This window comes from Artemia sp. Qi Xiang Cuo, chromosome 5 (genome assembly GCF_049724085.1).
Source record: "Artemia sp. Qi Xiang Cuo chromosome 5, ASM4972408v1, whole genome shotgun sequence".
NCBI lineage: Eukaryota > Metazoa > Arthropoda > Branchiopoda > Anostraca > Artemiidae > Artemia > Artemia sp. Qi Xiang Cuo.
In genome coordinates this window covers 23600041-23619744 of record NC_142798.1, presented here as the reverse complement: position 1 = coordinate 23619744, position 19704 = coordinate 23600041, and the positions used below count along the sequence as shown (strand labels likewise).

At 34.8% G+C, this 19704-nt stretch overlaps 1 protein-coding gene across 1 annotated transcript; it reads left to right on the top strand.

Annotated features, from left to right (window-relative positions):
• Nucleotides 1–6312: 6312 nt before the first annotated feature.
• Nucleotides 6313–7258, top strand: amos (absent MD neurons and olfactory sensilla). Its single transcript, XM_089088771.1, has one exon. It carries the CDS (start codon nt 6386–6388, stop codon nt 7007–7009), a length of 624 nt encoding a protein of 207 aa, XP_088944897.1. The 5' UTR covers nt 6313–6385; the 3' UTR covers nt 7010–7258.
• The last annotated feature ends 12446 nt before the right edge of the window (nt 7259–19704 follow it).

Below are 19704 nucleotides of genomic sequence, written 5' to 3'. Positions count from 1 at the left end.
TGGAAGCTTGTTTGCTGCTTGATTGAGATGATCACCGCGAGCCTTTAGGCTCTCCATAAGCCTTTCATTAATGATGAGTTTTTGCAACAGCCACATATTCAAACTTGAGGAGTCGTTATAGCTTAATTTAGGGCGAAAGTAAAAACACTGTACGTTGTTATCATATCGTAACGATGTGAAATCAAAGTTTTTATGAAGCCGAAATTGTGGCTTTGATATGGTTTAAAGAGATTAAACATCTGACGGGCGATGCAAAAAGTAGTGGACAATCTAATTTAAAGAAACACTTCTCCGGAAATATTCCTCCATAATTAGCCTTTAGATTAAGAAAGCAAATGAAGCGTTATACAGTTTGAGTCCCAAATTGAACACCTGTCATATCATTTTATAACTTCACATTTTCATAAATAATATTATTTTATAATACGAACATCTGTCATCCACCATATTATTTGCAGGTGGAACTATATGGAATATATGAGAAACTATGAAAAAGATGGGTAGTACTCTATTACACCGCCAACACTCAAGAAGTGAAGCTAGGTTAATCTTAATGTAAAATATCAAAACATGATGAAAGTATAATACTTTAGAAAAAAATTTGGGCTATATATTTGCAAATTAGGGGTGGGGTAACCTAGCCTAACCCCCCCCCCCCTGATGCGCAAATATATGACCCAAATTATATAATTCCAATGTATTCTATCACCAGCCTCTTGTTTTCCACTAAGCGTCAGCTAATTGTTTCTTAATGCAGACAGATTGAATTTCTCTTGCTGGCAAAAGCGCAAGTAGGCTACAGTTCGTTGCTTATTAAAAAAAAAAAGTTGGGGAAAATGAAAAGCCTATCTATGTTTTGGCAAGGTAAAGCCTTTTTAAATAACCCAAACTTAAGCAGTAGCTACCTCCCGTTTAAGTAGGGATTATTTTCTGTTTTTAGAATGAAAAGCGTTGAAACCTGAGCATATTTTATGAGCCAAGTTTTTCTTAAGTACTATATTATTAATATTAGATTTTTGCAAACTATTGTCAGCTCACGAGGTTCTGGCTCTATACGTGATAGGGGTTACCAGGAGTGTCTTTCCTGGTATAAGTTGTTGTCTCTAGGTCCTTATTTTCACCGCTTTTTGCGCTTGTGGAGTTTAGTATTAACTCAAAGGAAGAAAAATTTCAAAGCTTGGCTTAAAGTCCACCTTTATTTCCCCTGTCAGGTGTTGGCGAGGCAGTAACAAAATTTGTAGAAGATTCAACGAAAAATTATATTATTTTGGATTTAGTTTATGAGTTTGCTCTTTACATGAAAAAATAGCATGATTTTAATAAGTGTGCTATTAAATATTTGAAACTTTTAAAATAAATCATTATATTCATTACTTGAACGATGCCTTGAGATGAAGGGTCCTTTTTCTGTAACATTATCTTATTTTCTATAAATAATCGTTGTTTTTACTCTTTTAATTGCCTTACCCTCTTAAATCTGATTTTTATTCCTAGACTCTAAAATATATATTCTACACAGATCATTTAAATAACATCAAATCAGAGATCGCATCGTATGTCTAAACCTTTCTGATTCCCAATCACAGTTTATAGAATTATCCAATAAGTTTATCGCAGATCATTTCTGGTCTTCATTCTCGGTGCGAACAAAAAGCTTCTCCCACTTATTTCTGCATTAGCGGGTTAATCTGTTTCCGTCAATCAATGAGAAATGGTTACAAAGTGCATTATTCGTAATAGCGGGTTTACACTTGTTTCGCGGCCAAGAGAAATCTGACTTGTCTACCCGTGAAAAGATCTAATGCCGCTTATGTTTATATCTGCAAAAACGTTCTCTGGAGCACTCTCACCTTGGTCCGGGTTTTTATAATGGGTGAGATAGGGAATGATCATACTGCTAATTCTATAAACTGTGTTCCCAATCAAGTGTTTAAAGGTAGTCTCACACGAATATAGGAATTTGTCAAAACAGGAGAAAAAGAGGCGAATTCTCTTCATTTTTACTAGAAACTCCAGAAAAATTACTATGATAGACTGGTATCCCCCCAAGCCCCCTCCTCTTCGTATATGCTTGAGCTGTACGCAACTAACCATTTAGGAAGATCCAAAGTATTAATGCAGTTTTTCAACATATGCACTGAAAGGCAGAACAAGTTTTGGCAGAATTATATATTTTTTAATTTCTTAAATTTTTAAAAGCCTGAAACTTCATGACTTACAATATTTAACATGCGGGTTTTGTTGACATAATTTTGACTGAAATACATTTTTTTTCAGAGCTTTTACCTATTTTTCAAAAATTATGTTAAATTTTAACTGAATTACATGCTGTTGCTAGGAATAGGTATTTTCGAATTGGTAAGGATATGACGATTCTTTCCAATGTAATAGATAAAAATACAAACAATTTTTTTTGTCAAATATAAGAAAAAAGCATCAGATTAACCTTATAAGAACAGAAGTTATTTTGTATTTGAGTGGCGTCACCCCTCCTCAACCTACGCTAAGGCGTAGATTGCTAAAGCTGTAGAGTACGTTAAAAATACGTCTAGTTCGAATTCAACAGCCAATGTATTTGAGGTGTCATTCTTGAAGAAATGGCATAAAAAGTCTAACTTTAGCTTGAGGAGTGGGTGGATGAGAGGATGGGCAGTCCTCCTCGCATACGGATAATTTATCAAGTTTTAAGTTTTAGTATCACTCTTTACTTGCATTTGAAAAAAAATATTTTTTTTTAAATGTAACTTTCGTTCGTCTTAGTAGCTTACCCAGGATTACCCTAAATATGAAGAGGGCTACCCCCCTCCCCTAAACCTGAATTTTAAATCAAGCTTTTGTGCAGCAATGCTTCGAGAAAAAGAGCTCATTTAGTGCATTTGCTTTTCTATACAGAGCATAATTATGCAAAATAAACTATTGTCTCCACAATAACAGGGGAATTCTCTCTACGTAGTCTGACTCTGCATGAATTCATAATTAAGTGGACATTCATTTAAACCGTAAGAAAAGTGAGATATTTTCCGTTTTATAGATACCGGCTTTAGACCTCTCATGCATGTTGAATTAAAATCTCCATGAAGACGACACCATTTTTGGGGGATTTTAATTTCTTTATCTAAAACGATACCTATTTTTATATTTTTATGTTAACGATGAGCAACTTTAAAAATGAAACATTTTGCATATATAGAATAAGCTTGAATAATATATTTCGTCGTTGTATATATTTTGTTGCTTCAAAACGATGTTTCGTTTTTTTGTAGTTCCGGTTTCTTTTGACAAAAGTCGCTCTTTACTTATAGTTCCAGCTGTTTGATCCAAAGATTGTTCAGATGTGAGGGAGGGCACGAGTCCCTCTTTGAACCCCCGTTTTTACATTTTTCTATATTCATACATTACTATTCGCATAGCCTACTATGCCTCAAAAGGGATAATCGCCCCTAAATAAAATGTACCACGCCAAATCTTCATTAGGAGAGGATTCAGATTATCAAAAATCAATTATAGGGTCCTCTCTCCCATGCTCCGAGAAATTCTCGGTGGTAACAATACCCAAGGCCGTACCCAGGATTTTTTTTAGGAGGGGGTTTTACATAGATTTTTTTTTGGGGGGGGGGGTTCACAAAAAAAACTGAAAAAACTCATGCAAAATTTTTTCATGTCCATTTTTGTTACATTTTTACGATTCAAACAAACATTTCAAGGGGGTTCAAAACCCCCTAACCTCCCCTCTGGATACGGCCTTGCCCATACCCCTCTTTCTAACTGTTTTTCCGGTAGGCATGTGAGTGTAGTCTTTAATCTCACGCTGAAAAAGATTGTCTGCAATAAGAGGGGAACATTACCTAAAAGGCCCCATATTAGAGGCGTAGTCTAAAAAATTCCTGGGAGTCAAGGGGGATAGATATTAATTTCTACCCACCCCCAAACCATATTCTATGTTTATCTGAAGCATTACGGAGATTTGGTCATAAAATTTCGTTATAAAACGCACCTATTGAGATTCAAGCATATTCCACCCCAATACCTTTCTCACCCTACGCAAAGACCCATTAGCCCTCTTCTGTATTGGCTGATGTGGAATCATGAACCCCTGAACATAATTTCACCAAGCCTCAAATGTCTAAACTTAATTAAAAGAAGCTTTAAACTAAGCGTCTACATGAGCCATTTATTTTGTATGAACCACGCGCATATTTAGGGGCCAATGCGCCACCGTACGGCATTACTACTTCTGAAACTGGAGAGCTTAACAAATAGTTTTTCGATAATTTTTAATCGATTGGACGTCTCGGCAGTATATCAATCAATTTGTGGCAACGGACTGTAAGGAGTGATAGCACCCAATAGTAACCAAAACTCTAAAAAACGTAATTTTGATAACAATATATAAGTCAAAAGAATTGGATTTTTATGCCCATTCCAGATATTTAAAATTCACAAAGTTTAATATTACTATTCAAAAGCTACGAGCCTTTATTTTATTGTGATTTAATTCAAAATTAAAAAATTTGGTTGATTTCCAAAAAAGAGGGAAAACACCCTTAAAAAGTCAAGAGATTTTAAAGTAGACCATCAGATTCAGCATAACAGAAACCCCTACTGTAGAAGTTTCAACCTCCTATCTAAGAAAGTCAGGAAATTTATATTGTTTGCCAGAAGGTGGATCACGGATGCGTATATACTTTAGTTATTTTTCTGGGGTAATCATATTGAACCAGTGATCCTAGAATGTTGGGAGAGGTCTTATTCAAACGGAAATCAGCAGTTCTAGTGCTTGTTTTAAGTGACCGATAAGATTGGAGGACAAATAGCCCCCTCCCCCCATCCCCTGCCACTTTTCTCCCCAAAGATATCCGATCAAAATTACCAGATAGCCATATGATTCAGCATAGTTTAAAGACTTAATAACAATACCTTTGGGAATGACATGACCCCCCACAGTCCCTGGGGAAAGAGCTTTAAGTTACACAATTTTCCGATTGTTCACATGTAGTAATTGTTACTGGGAAACATACGGACTTTTTTGGGAAGGGGGAGGATTCTCTGCGGGGAGATTTTCTCAGGGGAGAACTTCCCATAGAGAGAGAAAAATTTCCGGGTGTGCTGTCCAGAGGAAATTTTACATGGGGGGAGGGAAGAGGATTTTCTGGCATGATTTGAAAAATGGTCAGAAACTAAACTAAAAAAAAAGTTTTTCAGCTGAAAGTAAGGGGCAACATTAAAACTGAAAACGAACAGGTATCATCCCGAGTATGAGAAGGACTGTCCCTTCCTCGACCTTCGCTCTTTACACTAAAGTTTCACTTTTGGTACAATTCTTTAAGAAAGACTACTCAGATACAAAGGCCGTTGAAATTTAACGAGAAGTATATTTAAAGAACTTTGACTTTGACGTAAAGAACCAGGGTTGAGGAAGGAACAGCCCCCCTCATATATGAAATAATTTCAGTTTGTTTCAAGTTTTAAAGTTACTCCTTACTATCAGTTGAAAAAAACTTTTTTTATTAGGTGCAAGGTTCAAAATAATTATCTGGGGAGCTGGGCTAGATTTGACCAAGTTGTTTCCCAACAAAGTCTTAAAGACTAAGAACTTCCAAACGCAGTCCTGCTATGGGGCATACCTTAGAAAACTTATTTTCCCGTCTTATACATTTTTAAAAGCGAATGCATGGCCAATTTCAGAAAGGAGATGGCAAATTTTCCCCCTTAGCCAACCAATACTTATATATATATATATATATATATATATATATATATATATATATATATATATATATATATATATATATATATACATAAACAGGAATACGTGATAAATTGCAAACCTATTTTTATTCGTAGGTTTATTCAAAATTACAAAACTTGAAAGCTGTTCCGCTCGATGATTATTCTTGTCGACGCTAAGAATAATTCTATTTTTCGAAAAAATAATGAATACTTTGGTTTCCTGTGAAAGTTAATATTACAGTGTTCAGTTGGTTGGACAGAAAATGACAGCGGTCATGATTGAACTAAATTACTATGTCTATGGAGTTGCTAAAATATCCCAATCTTCAAACGCCAAGACCAGGTATTAGCTCTACATTTGTCCGATTTCCAAACTATGTTCTGGGGGGTCTGGCCGCAGAATGAGCAGTTTTTGGGCGGTACTCATGGCCTTCGACCCAGAGGGCTTTCAGTATCTACCCCGCCACGCGCTAAGCATTTCAACCAATGGTTGACTTCATACTGCTTCCGATTGCATTTTACTCTAGTTTACATCTATAAGCTGAGAGTGATGTGTTTCAGTAATTCAGTTGTGTCTTGGGCACCTGTGAATAGAGTTTGTGAGAGAAACGCATAAAGTTGAGATTTTGTATGAACTGATTTTGTTTGGTTTGAAATGTTTCACTTCCAGAAGAACAATGTTCAGTTGTTGAATTTATATCCGCCGACTTCTCCTTTTGCCCGACTTGAATCTTACAATTCTGACGGTTATCAAACTCCAAGCCCAACGAATTACGAATCTCAAATGTCAGATTCGGGAACACTAAGTGATCATTGTGATAGTCCAATGTCATCACCTGTAATTGTGTCGAAAAGTCAAATTAAAAGTGAGTTCTCCTTTAGCCCTGTTGACTTATCATGTGATTCAAAAAAATTTCGCCGCTCAATTTCAGAGCGAGCTGCTACATTTCAGACAACTTTTGAAAAAGCTTCATCTGTTGATTTTAGACATGTTATTTCTCCTAGCTCAAGCAGCGAAAGTCCTATTTCAAGGACTGATATGTTGGCTGCGCGAGCTGCTCAAAAGCGTCCTGCAAAAGAAGTTGCACCAACAATTATGAAAAAAAGGAGACTTGCTGCAAATGCACGTGAACGTAGGAGAATGAACAGTTTAAATGATGCATTTGATCGACTTCGAGGTGTTGTTCCAGGCATTGGGGATGACAGACAACTTTCGAAATATGAAACTCTTCAGATGGCTCAAAGTTACATCACTGCTTTACTTGATCTTCTACAATAAAATGTAAGACTCTTTGGTTGAATATCTGTGATAAAAAGGACAAGATTTAAAGAAATTGCCATTAGTTGTATCAGAGAACATATCAAGCATTGCTTTCGTAGCTGTTAAGTTTGGCGATACTAGTCTCTCTACAGTGCTTTGTATTACTTAATTGAATTTGTGTAGTGTTATACACCTTATATATGTTAAAATGCTCAACAACATATCGCAGTAGTTTCCTTTTCTAATTTTATGAAATAAATGCTTTAAACTCTTCTATCATTGACGAGTTTTGTTTTTAAGCTTCTCGAAACAGGCTTTCTAGGCTAGTATCATACTCCTAAGGATATTTTTGAGACAAAAATTAATTTCAACAAAAAGAAATGGTTTATCTACAAACCCTTTATTAAGTTTCAATGCGATAGGAACACTTTTTCTAGTTTGACTTAAGTCCTGAATTTTGCAGTTCTGACATGCAGATTGTATAAAATTTGTTCCCTGAGCTTCAACTTACCTCTACGTTTTGCGAATGCTATGTACGGGCTATGAGCGGCTTTTTGGTTGATTTACTCAAAAACAATGTTTTGCTAAATTTTGAGCACACAATACCTCTAAACTGAGCCCGCTATAGATTGACAAGTTACGAATGTTTTTGAGCTAAACGTATGATTGTCAAGACACTTCATGGTCTCTGGTTTTTTTTTTTTCTTATTTTCTTTCTTTCTCCCTAAGACAAGCTACATCTTCTTTGAACACTCTCAGAAATATTTGAATCATATAGCTTTGGATTTTAATTTTTTTTTTTTTTTTCTTCTTAAGCCCTGAACAATCTTCCTTATTACTTATCAACAGGTTTTTTCTGATAGTTCAAATTTAGGGTACTGGTGCATTATGCAGGCACCGCTATATACTTCATCAAGGAAACCAGTCACGAAACCCATCAAACGGGCTATTTGCAAGAGGCCGCTATAGATAAATGATTGCAAAGCCGTGGTTTCTCAATGAGTTATAATATTTAAACGATTGTTTTTTGGAGTTTAGTGGGGGGGGGGAGGTACCTAGGTTAGTTTACGTAATTAATATATACTATTCTTTACTCCCACCCCCCCGAATATGCAAATATATAGCCCAAATTTGTTTCTAAACTGTTATATATTCATCCTATCTTGTTTTATTTCATTAGCATTAACCAAACTTGACTTCTTTCTTGGGCCCGCGTAATGCACCAGTATCGTGATTTTTTACTATTTATGTACTTTATATTCTTTAAATTCTAAATTAACACCACACATCTGTCTAAGTCAATTTAGATGATTCCTAGAATCTACATTAACTATCATAACTGTATTTCATATCAACGATGTAACGCCCTGAGAGAAATAGAAGCACCGGAGAGAGATGATCCCCCCCCCTTACATGGCTTTCCTCTTAAAACAGAACTACAACTTACAAATTCGAGGGAGCTCTTTTTCAAGTTTTAAACACAATCTACTCTGCACTAAGTAGTAGTAAAAAACACCGATTACTCTTTACTGAATCAACGCTATGACGTGCGCTAATTTTACGTGCTTTACGTGCTAATTTTACGTGCGCTTTATTACGTGCTTGGATAGTGTTTTTCTGGATGAAATTTTCCATGGATTGCCATGGATTGCCAAGGCTAAATGGATTGTCATTTATTCTTGGGTGAAGGCTAATTTTTACTTTGGTTGAGCATAATTTATATAGGGTTTTGCAGGTTAAAATTTTACGATATTTCACTCTGACTGGGCTGTGCTTTTCATGGTTAAACTTTGTATCCGTCGAACCCTGCGTAAACTCAGTATAGCTGAGACATATTTTGATACTTTGATACATACTGCATACTTTGAATTTGACTGAGTTAAATTTTATGGGTTGAGCTTCGTGATACCAGAACCAGCATATAACTAAAAGTATAAGGTATTTCAATATTATATTTTTGTATCATTCTATTGGCTTTTAGTTGGACAATTTTCAATGGCCCCGGTTTGGTTTTCCTTTGGCTATTACAAAGGTCTTGATTTCTGGCTATTATTGTTGAGAATTGTTGACTGGCGAAAGTGTTGGATCTGGTATCGATAAAGGGTTTAGTGTCCCATTTTGTTTTGATATCCTTTTTTAAATGTATTGCTACAAGTAGAGAACGAATGGAGCATAAATAAACAAGCAAATATTAAAATATATTTTAAATATATTTGGAATATATTTAAATATATTTGCATAAAAAGCAAACAAATACGGTTAAAACAGCAATTTTGGCAAAAGAATTAAATAGAACATTTTTAAAGTAGTTTACTCTGTAACAGCAATTTACTAAATACAAGTTCCTGCAGGAACTGTTAACAATGTTAAATGAATAGGAATAGAAATTGAAAGTAGAACATTTTAAAACATCCCTCAATTGTCTGTAAAAAATAAAGAAAACACAAACGCCATAAGAAGTATTTAAAAGTTCTAACTTTTTCAAAATAAGTCATGTCACATTGAGAAAAATGGAAAATAAAAAATCATATCTTACTTACATTTCATTTAACAGTGGTAGAAAAAAGTGTGCTATATAAAATTTGCATACTTAGAAAATACTAAAGAACTTATTCAAACTATGGATAGCCACTTCTATTTTACGAGCAATTTTATATTGAAAACCAAGTTCAATCCACTGAAAACAAACAGACTCCAAAATTATAAAAAAGGTTGTCGTTTGCATAGGATTAAGTACTTGTCCTGGTATATTTCAATAGCTCTATATTTTATTAAAGCTTATTTAAACATGGTCTCTGTGCTCAAACGAATGAACGAGCACAAGAAACCTCTGAACACCTCCCCCGCCCCAAAGACGATTGTTACTCCAAATTCTAATTTAGCTATTTATTTTCTCTCTCGACTTTCTCAGTTCTCTTAGGGCCAGTCGATTTGGCCTCAGATCGACTCAACTCTTGTCACCATGTTAAAACTTACGCCCGTCATTGCACTCAAAAGGCATCTTTTTTAGGTAGCTGAATTTTAATTCATACTCCTCGTACACCGTATTTCCTAGGATCTTTTAAAATAGGTAGATAGCAAGATAATAGTTTCACGGGGTTTATTACTTGTTATACAATCTGTTTTATGTCCGACGGGTCGTTCTTTTCAATGAGATCTGTCAACATATCAGCAAATGTTTTACAGTGAGAAGCCTTCCAAAGAAATGACTGGCGCCGCGTTTAATACAAAGATGAAAAATAAGAATTACTTCCCTTATGTGATTTTTCCCTAAACCAAAAGGCATATCTTATATATAATTTTTTTTTATGGTTTTAAATTAGCACCAAGTAAAATTTAAGAAACATTTTCTGAAAACAAAACTTATTAGAATGAAAATAAATTCTAAAGATAAATAAGGCCATATCCGGGGGGGGGGGGGTTAGGGAGTTTGAATCCACCCCCCCCCCCCCCGAAATCTTTGTCCAACTCATAAAAACTTAACAAAAAGCATATAAACAAATTATTGATGCGTTTTTTAAAGTTTTTTGTGTACCCAACTGAATAAAAATCCTGGTTACGGCCTTGATGTTAATCTACGCGTTGACGTAGACTCAATAATGAGCGATTTGTGTGGTCTATGTCCTTTTTTCATGCATGTTTACTGTTCCTTGCCATATAGGAAGCATTACACTAGAAAGTCGGCGAAGGGCTAATTCGGTTGGAAGTTAAGAGAGTTAGTACCCGATTTAAGTCACAAAACCGATCAGATTGCATCCTATCACCCTTTCTACACCTGTTGTTTCTCGGTGTGTTTATCTAAAATAAGGTAAAAATTTGATTGGATTAGGGCCAATTTAGGACAGTAAAGGCATATTTCACCCTTTTTTCCCTTATTTAAAAACACAAAGATCTATTACTAGAATCACTCTTTGTCCAATGGACGCACTTCTGCTGTGGTAACTCCAAAGTAACCTGCGACGTGTTTTGTCATTGGAGTGGTTATAACCCACCATATGAAACGAAATAAGCTTAGTCTTTTCGTCTGATCCACGTTTCAATATCCATCTTGGATCTCAAGATAGTTAGGATTTTTCCTTCTTAAAATATTTATTTACCTTTCTTTAAAATTCTCTTTAAGTTCCTTCTTTAAAATTGACCGGTCGATGGTATGCCTTGAGAATTACCAAAACCAACTTCCAGTGCGTATTTACTTCCAAGCGGCTGGAAGGGGCAGCGGCGAACCTGACACTAATTTTTTGGTACTGGTGTATAATGAGGACACTTTTATATATTGTACAAGGAAACCAGTCACGAAAAACCCGTCAAACTGGCTGTTCTCAAGAGACCGCTATACATAAATGACTCCAAAGCCGTGGTTTCTCAATGAGTTACAATATTTAAACGTCTATTTTTGGGAGTTTATGGGGGGTAAAGGTACTTAGGTTAGGTTACGTTACGTATTTAATATATGCTATGCTTTTACCCCCGACCCCCCCCCCCCCCGCTTATATGAAAATATATACCCCAAATTTGTTTATAAACTATTATATATTCATCCTATTTTATTTTATTTCATTAGCATTAACCAAGCTTAACTTCTTTAGCAGTATATAGAAGTGTCCTCATTATGAAACAGTGCCAATTTTTTAATACCTTTAAGTCAGACTGCGAATCCTAACTTTCTGTACTATATACAAGGTACTGGGCTGTTCACTGTATTTTTTACAGAACTTTTTCTTGTTTAAATTCTTTTTAAAAATTCACTACAAAAAATCTAACATTTATTTTGCTCTCCTAGAAAATTATGAAGATATGAGATATGCTCATTAGCTTTGGGCGTGTCAAAATAATATGTCTCGTATGTTATAACAAAAAATTTCGAATGTTCAAATTTCTGCATATTTTTGAAGTTTGAAAATTTTCTGAAGTCAAATCATGAATTTTAGTATGTTATTAGCAGTAAAAATAATACACGTGTATTTTTTTTACTATCAAAAAGTATATACTATAACTACAATCTATTAAGTGATTCTAGTTCGCTTTCACATAGAGTATTATAATCTTAAAACAGGAAAACTTCAACCCATGCGTAAGCCAGGCACGTGTGCAAATAGATAAATGATAAAATGAAGAAAATTTTTTTGAGAATTTAAATGCGAAATACCGAGAAATCAGGTTAAAAAAGTTTTCAGGGGGAGAGGCAGGCCGATGCCCCTAACCCTGCCCGCTTCCCTGTGCTTAAGGGTACACAAGTACTGACCTCCGTGATTTGGCTTTTTAATACATGGCCTAAGAGGATGCGATACCTTCTCGCCCTTATATTTTTTTTTTCAGTTTGTGCGGCCAAACTATTGAGAATATATTGGGCAGTTTTGCCATAGCTTGTAGAGCTTGATTAAGAGATCCGAACAAACGACAGAAAACTAAAAGCCGACACACACAGCAAAATTTTGGTACTTTCCCATTATCAGGGCCTCTAAAAAATCAAGTTTGGTTAATGCTAATGAAATAAAATAAAACAGGTTGAATATATAATAGATTAGAAACAATTTTGGGCTATATATTTGCACATTAGGGGGGTGGTGGGTAAAGCATAACATATATTAAATACGTAACCTAACCTAACCTAGGTACCTCCCCCCCTTAAATCCAAAAAAAACACTGTTTAATATCGTATACCCAATGAAAACCTGATTATCATTACCTGCTCTGCAACAGATAGGACGTCACAAAACGGGTTTTCTCATTGCCAATGTATGGTTGCTACAGTGTTCAAGCCGAGCGGTGCTGATAATGGGAAATTACCAAAATTTTCTTTTTAAAGTTCAGGAAAGGACTGTCCCTAAAAATATTCTAGCATACCTGCTTGGAAACGTTGAAAATCAGCTCAAATGAAGCATCAACTGATTTTTTGAACATATTTGGGAGTTCCCTGTGGTGCTACCAGCTTTGATTGAAAACCTTGCTGGCACAGGGAACGTAATATGTGTGTACAATAAATAGACATCACTTTTATTGACAATTACTAACATACAATATTTTTTCTTTGTTTTAAACTAGGTCCCCACTTACTTTTTCAGCTGTTGACACATGTCGGATCACCTATAAAACTTTAACCAAAATTGCTTTGGGAGTTCAATTTGGTGTTGGAAAAATTCACTCATGAGCCCTTTGTCTTTGAAACGGTACTTCGACGCTGAGACACGCAAAACGACTTTAAAGTATGGAATGGCCTTAAAATTCTTGAGTTATTTGTTCATGTACATTCCACCAGCTTCTAAAAGCAAATTAGCACTGCAAACAGTTTCTTGCTAGGACTTAGCTTTTCTCAAAGAAAAATTAAGGGTAGTAGGTTTTAACTCAGAGTCAGCCGACGGTTCGACGCTTTTAAGCCAGCCGACGGTTCCAACGCTTTGGAAAAAGTAACTATGATCCAAGTAGTTCTAGGCTGTCCAACAAGTTTTTCTATCACCTTTCCAGAGTTTAAACAAAATAAATTTCTGGTACTTGTTGATAGGCTCAAGCTTTTCACTGAAAATTTTAATTTTCAAAAGGTTTTTCCTTCAAAGGAAGTTTAAATGGATTTGAAAATAGAAGATGAGAAAATAATGAAAATTTATTTCAATTAAGAAGATTCCAGGAACTTATCGGGATTCGAAAAGTATTGCACAGTAGTGAAGAAAACAGAAGTAGTGAACACAGAGAACCCAGTTTTAAACAGATAAAGGGCAACACTGTGGTCGGTATAATACCGAAGTAAGTACCGAAGTTTTTTTATTACCTTACCGGAGTTTAAACAAAATAAATTTCTGGTACTTGCTAAGAGGTTCAACATTTTCACAGAAGATTTTAACCTTCAAAAGGTTTTTCAGCACTAACTTTTTAAGTTACATAGTATTTTTTATAGTTTCCGCTTTAGGTAGGTTCTTAATGATGCTGAAAGACGGCCACCCGTGTAAATCGTCACAGAAGCCAAAAGTGTCTTAATACATTTTTTTTTTATCTATAATGCTTAAATTACTAGGCATTTCATAACATCTCCTTTTATTGGTGATTACCCTTCAGACCGAATTATGCACGGTGCATTGGGTATGCAATACGATCCCAATAACTTCTTGGTAAAGGATCGATTTTCTTTAATCGAGTATCTGAACAGCACGAGGTTTTTCTATTACAGGCAGACTTCAGTCTACCGCAGTAACAGTTGTTGGGTTTCTCTTTCCGTTCTTATCCAGTTTTTAGATTACCCTCAAAGAAGGAAGACAATATTGTAATAAAGATTATCCAGATCACATGTCGACTGTCCTCTATGCCTAATTCCTGGGTGAATGTGTGTTTAACAAATGTATTGCATTTGAGGTGCTGTAAAATTTCGACAAAGGAGATAAATGCTTGTTAAGATCTCTTATTAAAATACTATATCAACTTGTTGAAAATCTTGTTTACCCGTTATGCTTAAAAAACCTTGTCAAAAATCTTAAAACAGACACTGACACTGTTTTATGCAGACATAGAATGTGTCAATTCATGTGACTAATTTTCTTTACTTTTGCCTGCTGCCAATAGTTTTTTTCATTTAATTTTTTTTTTTTTTTTTTTTTTTTTTTTTTTTTTATAGATGTTGTGATTCACTGTAGTTTGATAAAGCTTATTTAGTGAACTCTCCTTATTTTTTTTTTTTCGTTTTATGAAGCAAATGCTTTACGTGTTAAAAGTTCAAATGCTTATGTTTATATGTTTAAGTATTAATATTATGTTTATATTGTTTAAATCTTAAGCGTTTAAATGTTTAATGTTTATTTGATCTTTTCATAATCCCCCTCCTACAGGCCATGGAGCCTTTGTGGGGATTTGTAGATTGTTATGTAATTATTTTACTGGTATATGGAAAATAAATCTATCTATCTATCTATCTATCAATCTAAATATCTTCAAAATCAATGTATTGTGTTTAATTCAGGATGCAATTTTCCTGTCGTTTATACGGTTTACGAAAAAAACACGAAACTTGTGTTTTCAGTCTTAGTAAACAGTCTAAGCGAATTGATCCAAACAGGAGTCGTTTTGAAAATTTATAGATATTGGTAAGAACAGATAATGTTACTTTGCAATAAGAAACCTTCCATCGGTGAGACTTGAACTCGCAACCTCCTGCTAAGCAGGTGACTCTACCGATGAGCTACGACGGGCAACTGACGAAAGTAGCAAACACCATATTTCTAACCAGGGGCGTTATTTACTACGGGGCAGGGGGAAACCGCGCCCCCCCGACCCCATTCCTCCCAGACTGAAATTATGCGTCTTCAAAAATCTTACCAAAACTCAGATAGGCCTATATAATTAAAGCAACAGGTCAGTTTTCTTTAGTATACCTTCGCCTTTATGGTACTATATGGCTCATTTTTTTATTTTTCAATTGGACATTTTCACTTGACTTGGGAAAAACGGTTCCAACTTTGTCCCCCTCCCCTAGGACTGTGGAGAAATTACACCCTTGTTTGTAACGTCGTCTTTCAACCGATAAAGTAAAATAAGTTTAGCGCAAATAATTAAAAATATTTCTTCACTTTATTGTTGTCAAATAAAACATGTCTCGAAATAGTTCAACTGGACACTTTACAAGATTGATACATTGCAATATTGAATATTTTCTATGTTTGGAAATATTTATTTAGTGGGTAGAATTCAAGAAATCAGTTGATATCGAACAGTTCGTGGGAACGAGTTGTAGTTAAGGAGCGAGTCCACTCAATAGTAACCGAACCTCTAAGAAGGAGAGCCGTGATAACAATAGATACTTCAAAAGCATCGAGTTCTGATGTTTATTCAAAATACGTAAAATACATCAAATTTAATGGTAACAATCAAAAGTTAAGAATTCTGGCTAATTCCCCCAGTGTAAAATTTCCCCCTGAAAAAATCATCCCCTGGAAACTTCCCTCCCCATGGAAAATTCTCCCTATGGAAATCCTCCCAGCAGAAAAATTTGTCCTCCCCGTCCCCCAAAAAATGCATCCATACTTCCCAATAACGTATACTATAAGTAAACAATGGGCACATTTTATAACTTAAAGACCCCCAGGGGCGTGGGGGGCTATGATATCTCCAAAGACATAGTTGTTCGGCCTTTCAAGAATGTTAAACAAACTGGCTATTTCAAAATTTTGATCGGATGATTTTGGTAAAAAAAGAGGCGTGGGAGGGGGCCTAGTTACCCTCTAATCTTTTTGGTCACTTAAAAAGGGTACTAGAACTTTTAATTTCAGTTCAAATGAGCCATATACCGATATTCTAGGACACTGGGTTAATATGACCACAATGGGGAAAAAAACAAATAAACACGCATCCGCGATCTTTCTTCTAGCAAAAAAAAAATCCAAGTTTTTGCATATAGTAACGTGAAACCTCTACAGTAAGGTTCTATGATTGGCTACGCTGAATCTGATGGTTTCATTTTCATTGATATTCTATGACTTTGAACGAATGTTTCCCCCTTTTTTCGAAACTCAGGCTAATTTCCGCAAGCTCGTAGCCTTTGATGAGTAAGACTAATCTTAATGAAATTTGTATATTTTAAATATGCAACATAAGCCGATCTAAAAAATTCCTTTTTTTTAGAGTTTCAGCTACTATTGAGTCGGGTCACTCCTTACTTACAGTTCGTTACCATGAACTGCTTGATTAGTCTATGATTTGGTGTATTCTGCAGCATAGGTGACGCAAACGTGAAGAGTTGATTAATCAAACAGTTCGTGGTAACGAACAGTAAGTAAGGAGCGACCCGGCTCAATGGTAACCGAAACTCTAAAAAATGGAATTTTGATCCCAGTAGATGCATCAAAAGAATCACATTTTAATGCTGATTTCAAATATATAAGTTTCATCAAGTTGAGTCATACCCATCAAAAGTTACGCGCCTGAGAAAATTTGGCTGATTTTCGAAAAAAAAGGGGGAAAACACCCCTAAAAGTTATGGAACCTTAATGAAAATCCCACCATCAGATTCAGCGTATAAGATAACCCTACTATAGAGGTTTCAAGCACCTATCTACAAAAATGTGGAATTTTGCATTTTTTGCCAGAAGAAAGATCACTGATGTGGGTTTATTTGTTTGTTTTTTTGTGTTTTTTTCCAGGGGTGATCGTATCGACCCAGTGGTCCTAGAATTTTGTGTGAGGGCTCATTAGAACGGAAATTAAAAGTTCTAGTGCCCTTTTTAAGTGATCAAAAAAAATGGAGGGCAACTAGGCCCCCTCCAACGCTCATTCATTCCCCAAAGTCACCCGATCAAAATTTTGAGATAGCCATTTTGTTCAGCATGGTCGAAAATATGATAAATATATCTTTTAGGATGATTTAATCCTCCTCAGTCCCCGGAGGGAGGGCTGAAAGTTATGAACTTTACCCAATGTTAACATATAGTATTGGTTATTGGGAAGTATACAGACGTTTTCAGGGGGGATTTTTTCTGGTAGGTGGGGGGGGGGGTGGATGGGTCGGGGATTATATGGGAGGATCTTTCCATGAAGAAAGTTTTAATGGGGGAAGGGATATTGCTATGAAGGGGGTGCCGGATTTCCCAGCATTATTAAAGAAAAAGATCAGAAATTAAATTGAAAAAAAAACTTTTTCAACTGAAAATAAGGAGCAACATCAAAACTTAAAACGAACAGAAAATATTCCGCATATGATTTGGTTCACCCCTTAGTCAATACCTCGCTCTTTAAGCCAAAGATATTTTAGTACTTTCTTAAGAGTTATTTATTCTAATTAACGGCCTTTGTGATTAAGGGGTCATTTTTAAAGAATTGGAACAAAATTCGAACGTTAGCGTAAAGAGCAAGGTATTGACTAGGGGGCGAGCCACGTAATAAATGGAATAAAACATATGAATATACAAGGTCGGTATGTATGCCAATTCGTAAGTTACGTATATATGTTACTAACAAAAATGTTTATAAATAAAATTAAACAACTTTCGAGAAAGCCATTTAACCACAAAAATTAAAATTAGTATGCAGATTTTTTTTTAATTATTCATGTACGGTGAGCCAATATCAAAACCTGCATTAATTCAAACACGTTCAAAAATTAAATAAAAAAAAACAATTATTTATAACTGAAAGTAAGAAACGACGTTAAAACTTAAAACGAACAGAAATTATTCCGTATAAGAAAGGGGCTGTCCCCTCCTCAACTCCTCGCTCTTTACGCTAAAGTTTGACTTTCTCACAACTCTATTTTTTTTAACAATAAAAACAATAAATGACACCCGGACATGTTTGTACCCATTGACCCTACCCTAACTACGCCAATACTTTTTTATTATTGTTTTGTACAGAAGCATATAGAAATTCTGAGAATTGACTGCACTTACCTGGTATACTAGCTGCCTAAACTAAATAGATTGGTATTTTCTAATTATCAATAAAAAATGATAAACTTTACCCTTTGCGGTTGGCCGACTAAAACCCACAAAAGAATAATTACTTGGTCTTGGGAAAACTCTAGCGATTATCCTCTATGACATCGTCCATATACATTTTCGAGGTCTTTTGGGCAAAGGTTGTCATATAAAGTCATATCTTTGGTAATGAAGCATCAGTAGGCTGGCGCCACTATTTTTGGGGATTTTTCCACTTTCAAAGAAACAGCGATAAACATAATAGAACATAATATGGTATGACCTCAGTATACAGCAGTGTAATGATACTGCGACAAATGCGAACATTCCTGTGAAATTCGTCTTTGCACATGTTTAAAAAGACCATTTTGGATTCGATCATGATAACGAATGGCAAAGGCACGTATGTGTGATCTTTCTTCGGGGAGATAATGATTTTTTGAGGAGATTTGAATAATAAACTCGAGAAAAATTCAGATATTTTAGGATTTCAAGGCCAGGTCTTGGCCCCAAAGCTCCGCCTCCTTGTGCGTCCCTGGATTAGTACGCGAATAGTGAACTTTGTTGATGGAGACCAAAACTCTAGTAAAAAAGTTTAAATATATATATATATATATATATATATATATATATATATATATATATATATATATATATATATATATATATATATATATATATATATATATATATATATATAAATATATATATATATATATATATATATATATATATATATATATATATATATATATATATATATATATATATATATATATATATATATATATATATATATATATATATATATATATATATATATATATATGTTTAGATTCTCACTGTCGCTTGTCTTCTAAACACATACAATTTTAGCCTTTTCTTTATGCCATGATATCGAAATGAACCTTAAATTAGAAGTAGTGCCTTTGTAAAATTATATTTTTTTTTTAAATTGGACGTTTAACTTTTGCCTCGGCTTGTCTTTTGTCATTATGAAAGACATATCACCGAAAATTTGTTTCTTTTAATTGCTTAGGTGGTGGGATAAAAACTTCTTTTTCTTCCAACGATTTATCTAGTTCAGGTTTTTTATTTTATGAGGTATGGAAGGCATTAACAACTACCTTTGTTTCTTTTAATTGTTCAGGTGGTGGACAAAAAACTTCTTCTTTTGCATTGGCTTGTCTTCTGTCATTATGAAAGGCGTATCGCCGAACCTTTTATTTCATTTAATTGTTCAGGTGGTGGGATAAAAACTTCTTTCTCTTCCCGCGATTTATCCAGTCCATATTTTTGATTGTCAAAGGTATGGTAGGTATTGAT